The following is a 15,491-nucleotide window of genomic DNA, read 5'->3' as shown; positions in this document are numbered from 1 at the left end:
TTACGTAACTCGTGTTACTTGTAATGCGTTACCCCCAACACTGTACATCGTCAATAAGGCCTGCACTGAATTTGATTTGTATTTGTGGATTGGAAACAGACAGAACAGGCATGTGCTGCTGTTCTGTGGATGTTCTGCTCTCCAAGTCTTCGAGCCAGTCATGTGACTGAAAACTCTGAATACCAAACAAAGAGCTGAACAGGACTGGGGCTCTAAATACACAGGTTTAATGATGAAACTAACAAGACACAGGTGAACTTGATCAGTAACAATAGGGACACATGAGCACACATATTAGGAAACCAGGACTATATCCGAAAGTTTGGGCTGCTGACTTGTTGCCTCGCTGCTTTATCAGGCATTGACTTTACAGGCAGTGTTTGCGCACTGTTGAGGAATTCACAGTTAAAACCCATGGACCAGATATGATGAACAAAGACAAGGAGTCAGATTGCGATTAATTGAAGAAATGTTTGCAGTTTCATCCGCAGAAGTCAGTTTTAACACTCGCGATGGAGTTAGTAGGCCGACCTGCTTTACAACACAAAAATCACCACAATTATACCCTGACAGAGGTTGCTAATTATGTCAATGCATAGACTGCTGTTGTTAAATCTGCTCTTGATCTCCTGTAATAACCCTGTGACATTACGACAATAACGCATTTCTACATTTTAATAGTTATAGTATTTTATCTGTTTACTTGCATGTCATGTGACCGTCAGCCAACATCAGAGAACATGAATGAGTGAATGTGTTAAATTATTGAAATTATTTCATTTGAAATTTACTTCAAGTAAATATATTATTTTATTATGTTTGGCTGACAAAAGTTTAGGAACTTAGTCTGATGTCATAAAATGTAAAGATCAAGGTAAACTCTTTCACTGACGAAATATCACCTTAACCGGCTTGCTGATGGATTTTGTCCATGGAAGGTGTTTTCTGTTATCCACAAAATTGAAAGCTCATTGCCCATTATGTCCATGAAATGGAATTAATTTATACAACATCTAGGCCAGCTCTGTCCAAACTCGGTCCTGCAGAGTTTATCTCCAACCCTAATCAAACACACGTGAAGCAGCTAATCAAGCTCTTACTAGGCATACTAGACACTTCCATGCAGGTGCAAGCTGGAGCTAAACTCTGCAGGACACCGGCCCTCCAGGACCGAGTTTGGACAGCCCTGATCTAGGCTATATATAGAAGAGCTTCAGTCAACATCTGTACATTTGCTAACTTATGTCACAATGATAATATTAATTACCAAAATAATTTAAACTCTCTGAATAGCTTGGAAATGTACAACTCAACATGAAGATGGTACTCTATAAAAGACCAAACCTGAGGAGGTGGTCTTCACCAGGAGATGGTGCTCTTACTCCAGAGAGAGATGTGCTTCTTATCTGTGAAGATTATAGGTTCAGGACTGCATGACTGAGAGATCGCATTACCCTGCCCAAAACACAATAGAAAATGTAATGCATTTAATGGTTATAATGGGAATTGTATTGGTTTTAATGGAAACTATAATGGTGTCTACTGGTATGTGATGGATTCTATTGGTGGGATGTTAAATCCTATTGGAAAAATGCCCAAAACACACTACAAAAAGGGATTTTGAAATGGTTTTACAGGAAAAAGCTAATGGTTTATAATTTAATGGAAACCATTTGAATTTCTGTGATGGTTTCTATTGGGCTTCTATTGTTTTTTTAGTTTGTTTATGATTTAATAATGCATGTACAATAATATGGTTCTTAACACGGTGAGAGATTTGGCTGTTTAGGCTATGTATTTCACATGTTGGGTGTGCACAGTTTTTGCCTGATTTATTTATTTTTGGCATTTTGTTCTAACTTCATGCCTATTTTACGCTCTTTGTTAACGTATCCTATAATGTTTTTATATATAATTGTATTGTATATAATTATTAAAGCAAATATTAATTTCAAATGTTCATCCCTCATTTTTGGCCACATATAAATGAATAGCTTTACTGTATTAAGCTTGCTTAATAATTGTGTGATAAGTGTGTGTTTTTATAAAGATGATGTTTATTTTGAAAGATCTATAGGCTATACATTACAATTTTTAACTCATATCCTAAAATGAAGTAACTAAAGCTACACTTAAGTTAATATATGCTACACCGTTGCCTGTAGAGTAAGAACCACTCCAAGTGTGCTCAGTTAAATGATTCGAACTGGATCACGTGTTCATTCAAAAGAACCGACTCATTCGCGAATCGGACATCCTCTCGCTATTTTAACATTTTACCTTAACAAAAACACCTTAACCTCTTTTATAGCAACTGAAATGTTCAATTACATTAAATGTTATTTAAAAAAAAATACTAAGAGATGTTTTAAAATATACATGCAAGTGACTGTATTTGCCTTCACCTACGACAGATTGTCGCAAACAGACATTACGACAGTTGCGTGGACTTCAGATACCGTAAAGTGATTTGTCTGTACACACATGGGTAAGTGCGAAAACGTGTTTCATCGTATTGTTGAAGAACAACGAAATTGCCTTTCTTTTTGGACAAGAAATGTTTCAGTGTTGTATATACGTATCGTTTATTAGACAAACATGCCTTACAGTAAACTTAATATGATATATAGCCACTATAGAAACGATCTTAGCAAGATGTTTAATCTTTCAGCTTCTAGAATTACAAAATACATTTGATAAGTCAATAATCTAACAAAGTTAATTAACCACTTGCAGTCCAGTATGGAAGCCAAACCAAGAAAGAAGTCATTCACGCCTAGAGACGGGAAGAAGCCATCATTCAAGTCAAGAGGTATATATTTTTTTATATTAAGTAAGATCAATAACCTGATTTCGTTTTCAAGGTTGCTGTGTGATTGTAAACAACCCATAAACCAGCAGGTCTGTATTGACAAAATCTCTGCTTACTGATGTGTTCTTACAAAGCATTAATATCTATCTTTATTAGGCAAACCAGGAGGAAAAGCACCAGGCAAACGACCATTCAAACCTCACAACACAGAGAAAGGAAAGACTGGAGATGGAGGACCGCAGAAATTCAACAGAAAACCAGCGGATGGGAAGTTCACAAAGAAGAGAAAACACCCGGGAAGCCAAAAAGATGGAGGTGCAAATATCACAATTATCTCCCGATGGAGTGGTGTTGTATTGTGGCGTTTTGTGGTTTTGTCAGGGGTTTATTAATCAATAACTTATTCTTTGACAGGCTCTGAAGCGAAGAAACCTAAATGGGATGAATTCAAGCAAAAAAAGAAAGAGTTGAAGCAGAATCGCCAGCAGAATGATAAAAAAGAGAGTTACCAGATTGTAAGCAGAGCAAAGCAAGTGTGGGAAATTGTGAGGCGGTAAGTGTTTATAATTATTTGCTACATTTTTTTATTATGGGTCCCTTTTGATGCTGTTAAATAATAATAGTAGCAATAATAATAATCTCTCATAAAACATCTCAGACACAGTTATTTTTCGAACCATCATCAACAAATGCCATTTCCATCACATTTCAATCTATATTTCTTTCTTTGGTGGGAAGTAATGATTCCTAAATGCACACAATCAATCATATTTTCACACATTTTGCATAATTTGATGAAGAATTACAGCTTGATTAGAATACAAATATGGTTGGCAAATATTATTTCTATTTTCTTTCCTCACTGCTTGTTATGGTCACATTATATACAGATAAAGTTGTTATTTGTCTGACTTGATTTGTTTAGACCGCAATTGTTTTGTAAATCATTTTTGAGGGTAAATACTTAAGTTATATAGTTGTTTATTTAATAATAATTTAATAAAAGTGATACAAAACATATAAAACGAGAAACTTTTAATGTGATTTCTTTAAAACAAAAAATAAATGAATGCATAAATTTGAGGTAAAATCAAACCAAGCAAAGATCATTCCTAACAAATCAACAAAGTAATTTTAAAATAAACATCATAGGACAAAAATCTGGGACATAAACGTGCCAAGGTTGAAGAAACATTCAGATCTATGTGTTTTGTGGAAATACAGGAAGGACTGTGACAAGCAAAAAAGAACCAAACTGATGAAAGAACTACAGAGACTTGTGAAGGGACAGATTAAAACGGTAAGTTAAAATTCTTTATTAAGCTGATATTACAATATTTTATTGTGAAACTCTTTTATGCTTGCCTTTTCTTTGCCAGATTGCGTTTGCTCATGACTCCACCCGAGTGCTTCAGTGTTTTATTCAGTTTGGCAGTGACGAGCAGAGACAGGAGGTCTTCGATGAACTCAAAGGTTGGTCTTCTCATCAGTGCAATGAAACTGAATTTATGTGACGTGATTGTCTCTCCTCATCCTTTTTACCGGGGTGCTTTCCTTTCTAGAGCACATTGTGGACTTGAGTAAATCGAAATATGCCAGAAACATTGTGAAAAAGTTTCTAATGTATGGGTAAGTCACGTCAGTTTCTCAGTAAATTATGCAGTTATTCTGACTCAATCACATTCTCTCCTAAAAGTGTTTACAGTGTTTGACTTCAGGCTTGATTCAGAATGAGAAACCATCCATGACTTTATGAGTTGTTAAATAATACTGATTTCTCCTGTAGGAGTAAACAGCAGGCAGGGGAAGTGATGTCGGCTTTTAAGGGGAACGTCAGACAGATGCTTAGGCACTCCGAGGCGTCTTCAGTAGTCGAGTACGCTTACAACGACAAGGCCATCCTGTCCCAGAGGCTCATGCTCACGGAGGAGCTCTACGGAAACACATTCCAAGTCTGCAAGGTACTCGAGCTCTGAGCTGTTGGGCTCTTCGAAACTTTGTTTCTGAAGTACATGGAAAGATCAGTGTGCTAGTTGTCCGCAGTGATGGTGATAACGCTCTTTTTTGCAGTCCTCAATTTGTCCCACGTTAAACAAGGTTTTGGAAGCAAATCCACAGAAATTAGAGAGCATCATGGATGAAATGAAGAAGATCCTCACACCAATGGCACAGAAGTGAGTTTTTAGGGCTGTCGTCTATGAGGTTCCATTTGTGCCAAAAATGAGTCGACTGCATTTGTCTTTGTCTACAGTCATTGCCTGCTTGTTCAGGTAAATCAGTATATGTTGGCGTGTATGTTGTCTGTTGACGTCGCCTTAATCTGTCGTCCTGCCTGCTTTTTCTCTGTTGTTTTTACTGTCGTTCTGTCATGTTGTTCTGTTTGCCCTAACTGTCGTCCTGTTCTGTCGTCCTTAATGTAGCCCTGTTCTGTCATCATAACCTTCATCAGCGCGGTAAAGTTAGTTTCAAATTTCATATTTGACTAGGCTGCTTTAGGGACCGTCTGCAAATTTACCTCACAGTACAAAATGAAGTCTGACAATTAATTCAAATGAATGATTACAGGACAATAGTAAATGCCTAGTGGGCAAACTGACTAAATTTTGCCAATATCTCACCTTAGACGATACTTTCTACATCTTCCTGACTGTCTGTACAGTACACACTTATTTTCATAAAAAAAATTAGGCTACTGTATTTTGTTCTTCATGTTACAAAGGTTGTAGAAGACTGACTTATTACAGGTGAAATTTTGCCAATACCTGATTTGCAAATGTACTACAACCTTTGGAACATGAAAAAGCCTTTTAGGTGAATTACAGTAGTTTTTTCTAAATGTATTTGTGCACTGTACGTCCAGTAAAGCAGGTATTTGTAACATCAAGAGGGAAAAAACACAGTAGCCTAATTTACTATTGTCCTGTAAACATTACTTTGAATGAATTGTTGGAAATTTGAAACTAGCTTTACCGCGCTGATGAAGGTTATGATGACAGAACAAGACTACAGTAAAGATGACATTATGGACGACAGCATAAGATGACAATTAGGATGACAGGACGACACAACAAGACGACAGAACAACATGACAGAACTGGACGACAGTAAAAACAACAGAGAAAAAGCAGGCAGTACGACAGATTAAGGCGACGTCAACAGACAACATACACGCCAACATATACTGATTTACCTGAACAAGCAGGCAATGACTGTAGACACAGACAAATGTATAGTACAAAGCAGTCGACTCATTTTTGGCACAAATGGAACCTCATAGTCTACTGGAATCAGCTTTGCATTTGTCTGCTGTTTATTTTTAATTGCTATATTTATGTATACGTGGTCAGTTTTTTTTGTTTGGGCCATGGAGCATGACAGCCCTCGAGATATTAGATCACTGCGACTGAATACATCGCTACCCAAGTTATTTTATAGAAATTCTGCTAAAAAAATTTGGTATACGTATTGTAAAATGCAATGTAAAGGTAATGCATATTTATTTATCAGTTGGCTAATTTAATGAGTTAAATACAAGTCTTTTAAGTCTGGATGCTAGTTTATTGATTTGATTTATTTAATGAACTTAAAGCAAAAGTTATGATTATGATGATTTTGACAGAGAAATTAAAATTCTCAAATCACTGCAAAAAGTTTCATTATGTAATATCAATGTAAATTAGCAATGTTGTGATGGCACATAAATGAATTTAAATAGGATTATTTAAAGTATAAAATTACTAAATCTGAAATAAATTCGGGCCAAATAGAAACATCAAAAGCACATAGTAAAATTGCTAACATTTAAACAAAAATTAAAAATATGCATATTAAATGCTACAAGAGTAATGTGAAAATTACACTTTGTACTAAAAATTCATCCAGTGAAAACTTTACTGTCATGCATCATACCTTCAGTACTGGCATGTGATTCAGTCTTCTCTTAATATGTAATTTTTGGATGTATTAATGCATTACGTTCCCTCTACAGGGAGGCCGTCATTAAACATTCATTGGTCCACAAAGTTTTTTTGGACTTCTTTGAGAACGCTCCAGCCAAACAGAGAACGGTGAGTGTTGTGACCAGCGATGTCCTCCAATCTGTTTACTGTCGCTTGCTGTCTAATGTCTGTTGTGGTGTGATGTCCTTTCAGGAGATGATAGAGTCCATCAGAGAGGCGGTCGTGTACATGGCTCACACACATGATGGAGCCAGAGTCACCATGCACTGTTTATGGCACGGCACACCCAAGGTTAGCACTCCTTTAGACACGTTATTTTAGACAACATGATTGCTGGTGTTTACTTTTAGTGTGACTTTTTTTTTCTGTCTGTGCTCTTCTTTTTTTTTTTTTCAGGACCGAAAAGTTATAGTAAAAACTATGAAATCATATATTGCAAAGTTTGCAATGGTAAGCTGGTTTTCTTATCTATACAAGCTATGAATGGGTGAATCTCACAGAATTCTGGATTATATTTTATCCCAAAATTAAAAGAGAAAAGTGTGTGTGTGTGTGTGTGTGTGTGTGTGTGACCCTGGACCACAAAACCAGTCTTAAGTCGCTGGGGTATATTTGTAGCAATAACCAAAAATACATTGTATGGGTCAAAATTATAGATTTTTCTTTTATACCAAAAGTTATTAGGATATTAAGTAAAGATCATGTTCCATGAAGATATTTTGTAAATATGAAAAAATGCTGCTTTGGAATAGAAAATTTCTCTTTTAAGCTGTTTAAAAGAAGCAAACATGTCATCAATATCTAAATCATGGAAGGCATTAATGCTACAACTAGACCAAGATAAAGAAAAAAACACTGTCCGACAGAGAGGGAGAAAAAACATGGTTACTGACTATCGGAGCATAGATTGAGAATGACTGACTGTAATCCAAAGAAGCGCTTAAATTGAGCCCAAATCTTAAGAGGGATCTTAACTATCAAATTCTTAGAGAATTGACCCTTATGACTGGTTTTGTGGTCCAGGGTCACATATCACCCAGTTAATGGATTAATTTCAGTCCATCAGATTACAAATATATGTATTTTCAGGGTGAATATGCTTATCTTGTACTGTTGGCTGCTTTTGATTGCATCGATGACACCAAGTTGGTTAAACAAATTATCATCTCAGTAAGTGCTCTTTAGTTACTCTCAAGTTAGATATTATTTCTATATTAGTTGGTGGGTTATCTGGTTTATAATTTCTAATATTTAAATGATTTAATATTTCTAATATAATGTTTATTTTACTCTCAGGAAATGGTTAATTCCTTATCTGAAATAATCGGCAACAAATATGGTAAAAAGGTACTGATTTACCTGCTGAGCCCAAGAGACCCTGCCCATCTCTTACCTGAGATCATTCAGGTGCTTGAGAAAGGTGACGGCAATGCACACAGGTATGTTGTGTGAGAAAATGTCCTCTCTTCTATTGACGTGCTGCATTTGAGTCATAAGTGCCAACCACAGCCCTAAAAAGTGTCAGATGTAAGATAAAGGAAGAAGAAGTGCAGTACTCAAATGCTGAAGCATGTGTTTTTCCTCTTATAGTAAGAAGGATGTCGCGATCAGGAGGAAGGAGCTGCTGGAGGCTGTGTCTCCTCCTCTGCTGAAGTACTTGTGTAAGAACGCTCAGTCTATGGTCATGGATAAAGCGTGTAGCGTGGCTGTGAGTGGCATCCTGGGCGCCGCCATCGGAGATCTCCGACCTGCCATGGAGGCTGTGGCGGCCCTGGCAGCCGAACCCCTCATACCGGGAGGAGATGACGGCCAGGTAAATAATCTACAGGTTTCAAACCTAATGCTGAAGATATTTACAGCACTGGCAGTAATACCAGAATTAAAGGGATAGTTCACCCAAAAATGAAAATTCAGTGATTAATTACTCACCCTCGTGCCGTTCCAATCCTGTCCATCTTCAGAATACAAATTAAGAGATTTTTAATGAAATCCGAGAGCTTTCTGACCCTTCATAGACCACAAGGGTGCTTACACGATCAAGGCTCAGAAAGTACCAAGAACATTGATAAAACAGTCCATGTGACATCAGTGGTTCAAACATAATTTTATGAAACTACGAGAATACTTTTTGTGCAAAAAAGAAAAATAATGACTTTATTCAACTATTCTCTTCTGGGACAGTCTGCCACCATTATTGTGCACATAGTCCAGTTGATAATGGAGGCAGAGGGTGACTCTGGAGAGAAGAACTGCTGAATAAAGTCGTTCTTTTTGAGCACAAAAAGTATTCTCGTAGCTTCATAAAATTACGGTTGAACCCCTGATGTCATTATTTTAACAATGTCTTTGCTACGTGTCTGTGCCTTGACTATGGTGTAGCACCCTTGCTGTTTATGGAGGGTTAGAAAGCTCTCGGATTTCATCAAAATATCTTAATTTGTGTTCTGAAGATGAACGAAGAAGGTCTTACGGATTTCGAACGGCAGAATTTCCATTTTTGGGTGAACCATCTCTTTAATTAGTTACTTTTAATTGACTATTTTTTTGTTTCTTTTTAAATAACATTATCTTCATTTAAAAATTGCTGCATTAATGACACCAAATGAATTATATAGCGTAGATAGATATTTTTATTATTATTTTGGTATTACTTAAAGGGAAAGTTCAACCAAAATTGAAAATTGTCACTATTTACTCACTGTCATGTTGTTCCAAGACTATATGAATTTCTTTCTTCTGATGAACACACAAGAACATATTTTGAAGAATCTTGGTAACCAAACAGTTGATGGTAGCCACTGGCGAAAAAACAAAAACACTTTTGCAAGGCAATGAAACCATCAGCTGTTTGTTTGGTTTTGGGTGAACTATCCCCGAAGGTCCTAATGTTAGATTAGACAATATTAGTTAACGCAAACTAACAATGAAAAATACTTCCAAATCATTTGTTCATCTTATTTACAAAATTTACGGTAACACTTTAGCATAAGGACCAGTTGTCACTAAGTTGTTGCTTATTAACATGAATATTACTAGTATATTGACTGTTTATTAGTAAGTTTATAAAGCACGTATTAATGCCTTATTCTCCATGACCGTATTTGAATTCCCTTAATTCTTCCCCATACCTGAAATTAACAATTTTAATCTTACTAACTATTAATAAGCAGCAAATTAAGAGTTTGATGCAAAAGTTGTAGCTAATAGTTAGTTAATAGTGAGAATTGGCCCCCAAACTAAACTATCTGTTCATATTGTTTAATGGATTTGAGCTAACATGAACTAACAATGAACAGTTGTGTTTTTTTATTAGCTAACATTAACAAAGATGAATAAGTACTGTAACATACTCACTGGTTAATGCATCAAATGATGAGACCCTATTGTTTTTTTTTAACTAGTGTGAAACATTTGGATTTTTTAAAAAAGGTAATGGTTTGATAACTGTGTCTCCTGTAGCTTCATATGGCAGAACACCCCGCTGGTCATCTGGTGTTGAAATGGTTGATCGAGCAGGATGCTAAGATGAAGGAGGCAGAGAGAGAAGGCAAGTACAAAATGTCAAACCCTGACGCACTCACGTCATGGGTCACAGCTTTGGGCTTAACAGCCTGATGGGAATTTTGAGAATACTTTTGGATTTCCTTTTCCATTCTTAGAAGTCATTTTCTTTATGTAAACTTGCTAATAAAAACAAATTGAGCCGCTTTCCAATGCGAACAAATGTTTTACTGACCTGTCCTGCCTTATTTTATTCCCCAGAGCGTTTTTCCAGGATTCTTCTGGAGAAGGTGGGGTTGGAGAACCTTAAGACGTGGGCTTCAGTCAACCGTGGTGCCATTGTTCTTTGTTGGTAAGTTTATGACCTCCACAAATGAACGCATTAAGAATAACAAAATACAGTCCATTTTGTGCACTCTAGTAAGATGGTAAACTTGCTTTTGAATTGGTGGGAGTAACACAGCATAGCAGCCATTGTTCTGTGAGCTCTGGTTAAATACTCTGAATACACACAGAAGAACATCCCTGTACAATCATGTTTAAAGCCTCTGCTTTACAAAGCCTCAAAGTGCTTATACTATGACATCCCAAGCTCTCAATCGCAGCAAATATGCTGCTTTTCCATCACGCTGTCTTTTAAACCACGATTATTAGCTGGAGGAGTTCCCTACAGTGAGCTTTAGGTTAAGCACATCTTCCACAGTCCTGCTTCATTATTCTATGCTGTTGTCTGTATGCTAATAAAGGGCTAAACTGTGGCTCCCAGCTGCCATTGAAGCAGGAAAACCCTTGCGTTACATGCCGCAAAGGATTATGGGTTCGGTCTTTGTGCATGACCTTTTATAATCTCCCTAAGACTTTAAGCAGTGAGATGCTTCTTTATATTTTTAGTCTAGACTGTTTATACTGATGTAATTTTCCCACCAATGAAATCTAAAATAAATGAACCCCCTGCTCTATGCAGAGACGCGTTTAACGTACGAGTGGATCTGTGAATTGGTTAATTGTATTTGATTTGAAGTTTCAGCTGCTTTTTTTGGTTTTCATTGCGTTTCCACAGCCTTCTCCAGAGTGCAGATGAAAGTGTTGCTGAAGAAGTGAAAGTCATGCTGAAATCCATCCTTCCTGAGCTACAGAAGGTCCAGAACTCTAAAGGAGTTGAGGTTCTGCTTGAAAAACTGGCCTGATCTGCCAAATCAGAGTTGTTTTGATAGTTTTTTTTTTTTTTTTTTAATTGTGAATTTATATGCTCATGTATGCAATTACAAAACACTCAAAAATACCTGAATCTGAGTTTTTTTATTTCTTTTTTTATTATTATTTTTCTTTTTAATCTCATGTCTGTACAGGTTATGTTTCACCCCAAAAATCAATGGAAACATTTTCATGAAAATTATGCAAATAATGCTATTTAAAAATCCTGATACTATTTCTTGCACAACATTTTATATGTGCTGATTTTAAAAAAATGTCAAAGACTAGGTGATTTTTACTTCTATTATGAGAAACTTATTAAAATGTCAATGCAAAATACTTAAGACATACGATTCTTTTTATCAATTTTTTTTCTTTTGATTTTTGAGGTGAAATACAATCCAGAGATTTCTATACGAGATTAATTTATAAAGTGTTGCAATAAATTTAATGCTGACTCTGAATGAATTACTTTTCAAGTATATTTTATGTTAGCTTGTATTTAAATAATAATTATAATAATAGAATAGTAGTAATAGTAGAAATAATACAATCTTTCATTTTTCAAAATAAAGAAAACATGTTAAAAGGGTAGTTTCACCCAAAAATAAAAATTAGAGGTAAAATATAAAAAAACGGTAGCTTTGAATATGGAGGCATGCATGAGTGCTTGAAAATTTATTTTGTTGCCCTGCTCTACTTCCATCTGACCTTGGGACTTCAGTGATCCCCAAGGATTATCAATGCCTGCATGAGCATGCTTTTCAGATTTAATTACATTTTAGTTGTTTACATTCTTATGGACGCCACAATGGCCACCCTTTAAGTCAACAAGCTTTTGTAATTGTCACACAGCACACCAAGCTATTGTAGTGAGGATGTCAGTTTTGAATTTTTTTAAAGCACTGTAAGCTGTTGCTAGATAGCCCTGCCAATACAGAAGTTAACCTTATAGGAAATCTCTTTGCAATCTGTCCTGCTCAGCGTGCTTCCAGAGGAAACCAGTTAATGTAAATCATAAATCGTCTTTTCTTGATTGAAACTTACACAAATGCCTAACAGCCAGATGTTAAAACCTTGAACTGATTATTTGAAGCAGTGTTTGTCTACCCTGGATTACTTCCTTTTGTTTTAACATTGCCCATAGTGGTCGCAATGCTTAATTTGAATCACATTGTTTAAAAAAACTAGATTTTTACTGTGCCATAAAGTAATAGTAAGAAACAATTGATCTTAGACAGTTAAACTGTTGTGCCAAGGCAAGTATTTATTAACTGCATCCTTGTAAGAGCAGCCTAAATGTGTTGGTTCGTTTTAAAAGAAATGACTTTTGTTTATAGTACAAAAGTTCCAATATGCATGCCCAGCAGCACAAAACCAAGCAGTGGCTAATTTGTTTGAAGACAGTTACTTAATTGGTCTGGTTGGTTTGAATATTTTGAAAAGACCACCAAGTCCATGAATTAAAAGTCAGTCTGTTGATGGAAAGAATAGGTCAGAACATGGCAGCCTAAAAACATTCTGCCACCTTCTTTGCAGCCCTTTTCACAAACCTCACTTTCCCGCGATTCTTTATCGAGGATGTGTATTCATAGGCTTTCAGCTTTGAATAGTAGTCTGAGAATTTATTGAACAGGATGGAGATTGGCATGCCGTTGAGAATAATTCCAAATGAGATGCATGCAAATGCAAAAATCCTGCCCAGATGAGTCTCTGGAAACATGTCGCCATAGCCCACAGTGGAGATGCTCACCTGTGGAAGAAATGCATGAGGAATACTTGAGTGTGCCAGTAAAATGACTAATGACGCACAATCTTTAATAAAAACTCAGTCATGAATTCTCATACCCCAAAAATAAACAACATCATTCCAAAGATAAATAGAAGGGTTAAGAAGAGCATTATGGGATTACACATAGTGTGCAAGCGACACATTGACGACAGATGCAGTACTCCACTTGGATTTATCACAGTTGTGAGGAAGCATTTAATAGCATTATAGCCGACAGACACCAGGTAATCTGGTTCTGTTAGTACTTTACAGAAAGAAAAAACTATCATGATGTTACAATGATTTCTGGACATGCACTTTAGATATGCCATCATAATCATAGAAGTATTGTGGAGTACCATGTATATCCCATAATATATGGATAATCATTCAGTACCATGATGTATACTAAAGTATCATCTCCTGATACCATCACGATACCGAAGTACCACCAAAGTACCACTTATCCCAGGAATGAACTTGAAAAAAACATGTACTTACAGCTGCCCACCACCATGCATGTGGAATACTGGTGAAGTTTGTTTGATGCACATCATGCTCTACGGTATAGACCATAGCAGAGAAGGTGAAAATTCCTATTGCAATGAAGAGGAAAAGACAGCCCACTTGTTGGTAGCATTGCCGGAGTGTGAAGCCAAAAGCTCGAAGTCCAGTTGAGTGACGTGCTAGTTTTAGGATACGAAATATCCTCATGAGACGCATGATGCGGAGAACTTGCCCCAATTTACCAACCCGTCCTACAGTCTCAATATCGCTACTGTGTTTCCCATAGTCTTCATTCTCGAAAGACTCTAAGATCATCTGAAGATATAACGGAAGGATTGCAATCAGGTCCACAGCATTCAGCACGCTCCTTCCAAAGTGTTTGAGTTTAGGTGTGGACACAAGTCGGAGCAGATATTCCATGGTAAAAAACGCAATGCATAAAGTCTCAACATACTCACAGTGGGTCTTCCCACTCAGCTGGCCGGTGGTCGTTTTAAATTGCATTTCTTCTACTGTATTGAGAGTCATTGCCACGAGTGATACCAGCACGAAGAAACTGGATGCTACTGCCATAAGCTTGGCTGTGACCGATGAGAAGGGCTTCTCCATCATGTTCCAAATGATGAAACGTGTATGACCGAAAGCCATATCCTGAAACAAGTCCTCATGCTCCTCAGTTTCCACCTCTGCCTCGAGTTCCCGTTGTACCTTCAGCTGTTCATTGAGTTCATCTTGCCGTTCCTCGAATGAAATGCGGCAGCAGCGATGGGTGTTCTTGATACGAACACCCCAGTAGTTGATCTCCTCCAAAAAATTGCGTGGGCACAATTCATCTTTGATCCAGAGAACTCCAGTCCTATAGAAGTTGAAGATGTTGTGGAAGATGTCTGGATCCCTGTCAAAGAAAAACTCATTGTTATGGATCGTGTAATCATCACAGAGATCAAGTTTCCTGTTGTGGTCCGTATACGTTGCAAGTCGGCCAATTCTTGTCTTGGGATATTTTGCTGCCACCCTGTAAGAGACCTGGTAGACCTTGCCTCCTACGTTGATGTTCAGCATGTAGTTCTTAGTTGGAGAGGACAGTTTACTGGGGGTCGACATCAACCTCTCTTCTTCATCGTCTTCATACTCTGCATAGATGTCATATATATCCTTACTTAATTCCTGCATCGAATTCCATGGTTTTACCCAGCTGTGTTGACCAAAAGGGAGCTCAGAATCCTCTGGATCCTTGGGAGCAGGGACTGAGACCCCAAGTTTATAATTGGGGAAAAGGCTTTGCCTCCTGCGTTTAAGCTTGATCATGGTGCCAATGTCCTCTCAGTTTGGCAGATGCACAGGTTACTGGCAGTTTAGAGACATTAGATGGCTCTAATACCTCTGAATCAGACCCCTGAGCAACTGCAGGAAGCAGCACCAACTAATGTTGCTGACAGAGAGGATCTGAGCGCTTAAGGGTTTAAATACTATGATCCTCTTCCAGACTCTCTCCACCAACCCTGATGTCTTTCATTGCCGTACATTCACCAATCTCCAATACAATGTGAGGATATTGCACACACACTTTCCAACAAAGATATGTATTGGAGTAATGTGATGATAGGGAGTTGATAAAACGATACAAACTTGGATCAAGTCAAGATGTCTATTCTTTATGTATCTTTTGTAGGAAAGACATTTATTTACAGGAAATTACTTTCTGAAAGTAATAAATTTACTACAAATCAATGCTCTAACTGCAGAA

The 15,491-nt window shown here is 37.0% G+C and overlaps 2 protein-coding genes across 2 annotated transcripts; one reads left to right on the top strand and one right to left on the bottom strand.

Moving 5' to 3' along the window:
- Positions 1 to 2,433: 2,433 nt before the first annotated feature.
- On the top strand, positions 2,434 to 11,491 carry LOC306865539 (pumilio homolog 3). Its single transcript, XM_079410220.1, has 18 exons — positions 2,434 to 2,488; positions 2,737 to 2,812; positions 2,969 to 3,127; positions 3,227 to 3,365; positions 4,037 to 4,112; positions 4,192 to 4,285; positions 4,375 to 4,441; positions 4,599 to 4,773; positions 4,883 to 4,986; positions 6,801 to 6,879; positions 6,964 to 7,062; positions 7,168 to 7,221; positions 7,861 to 7,941; positions 8,068 to 8,210; positions 8,362 to 8,584; positions 10,231 to 10,318; positions 10,534 to 10,624; positions 11,333 to 11,491. The coding sequence occupies exons 2-18, from the start codon at positions 2,743 to 2,745 to the stop codon at positions 11,457 to 11,459; spliced, it is 1,869 nt and encodes a 622-aa protein (XP_079266346.1). The 5' UTR covers positions 2,434 to 2,488; positions 2,737 to 2,742; the 3' UTR covers positions 11,460 to 11,491.
- A 112-nt stretch (positions 11,492 to 11,603) lies between these two features.
- On the bottom strand, positions 11,604 to 15,181 carry LOC306865540 (potassium voltage-gated channel subfamily V member 2-like). The gene is made up of 2 exons (XM_079410221.1): positions 13,739 to 15,181; positions 11,604 to 13,219 (listed from the first exon to the last, which is right to left on the bottom strand). The coding sequence occupies exons 1-2, from the start codon at positions 15,050 to 15,052 to the stop codon at positions 12,977 to 12,979; spliced, it is 1,557 nt and encodes a 518-aa protein (XP_079266347.1). The 5' UTR covers positions 15,053 to 15,181; the 3' UTR covers positions 11,604 to 12,976.
- Positions 15,182 to 15,491: the final 310 nt, after the last annotated feature.

This window comes from Barbus barbus (assembly GCF_936440315.1).
Source record: "Barbus barbus genome assembly, chromosome: 47".
NCBI lineage: Eukaryota > Metazoa > Chordata > Actinopteri > Cypriniformes > Cyprinidae > Barbus > Barbus barbus.
The sequence above is the reverse complement of the archived record's forward strand: the minus strand, read 5'-3'. Positions and strand labels throughout refer to the sequence as shown.

Coding starts and splice junctions, on each gene's coding strand:
- LOC306865540 (XM_079410221.1), bottom strand. CDS start 15,052: ATGATCAAGCTTAAACGCAGGAGGCAAAGCCTTTTCCCCAATTATAAA. Junction 13,220..13,738: donor ATGCATGGTGGTGGGCAGCT/GTAAGTACATGT, acceptor TTTCTTCCACAG/GTGAGCATCTCCACTGTGGG.
- LOC306865539 (XM_079410220.1), top strand. CDS start 2,743: ATGGAAGCCAAACCAAGAAAGAAGTCATTCACGCCTAGAGACGGGAAG. Junction 3,366..4,036: donor GTGTGGGAAATTGTGAGGCG/GTAAGTGTTTAT, acceptor GTGGAAATACAG/GAAGGACTGTGACAAGCAAA. Junction 10,319..10,533: donor GAAGGAGGCAGAGAGAGAAG/GCAAGTACAAAA, acceptor TTTATTCCCCAG/AGCGTTTTTCCAGGATTCTT.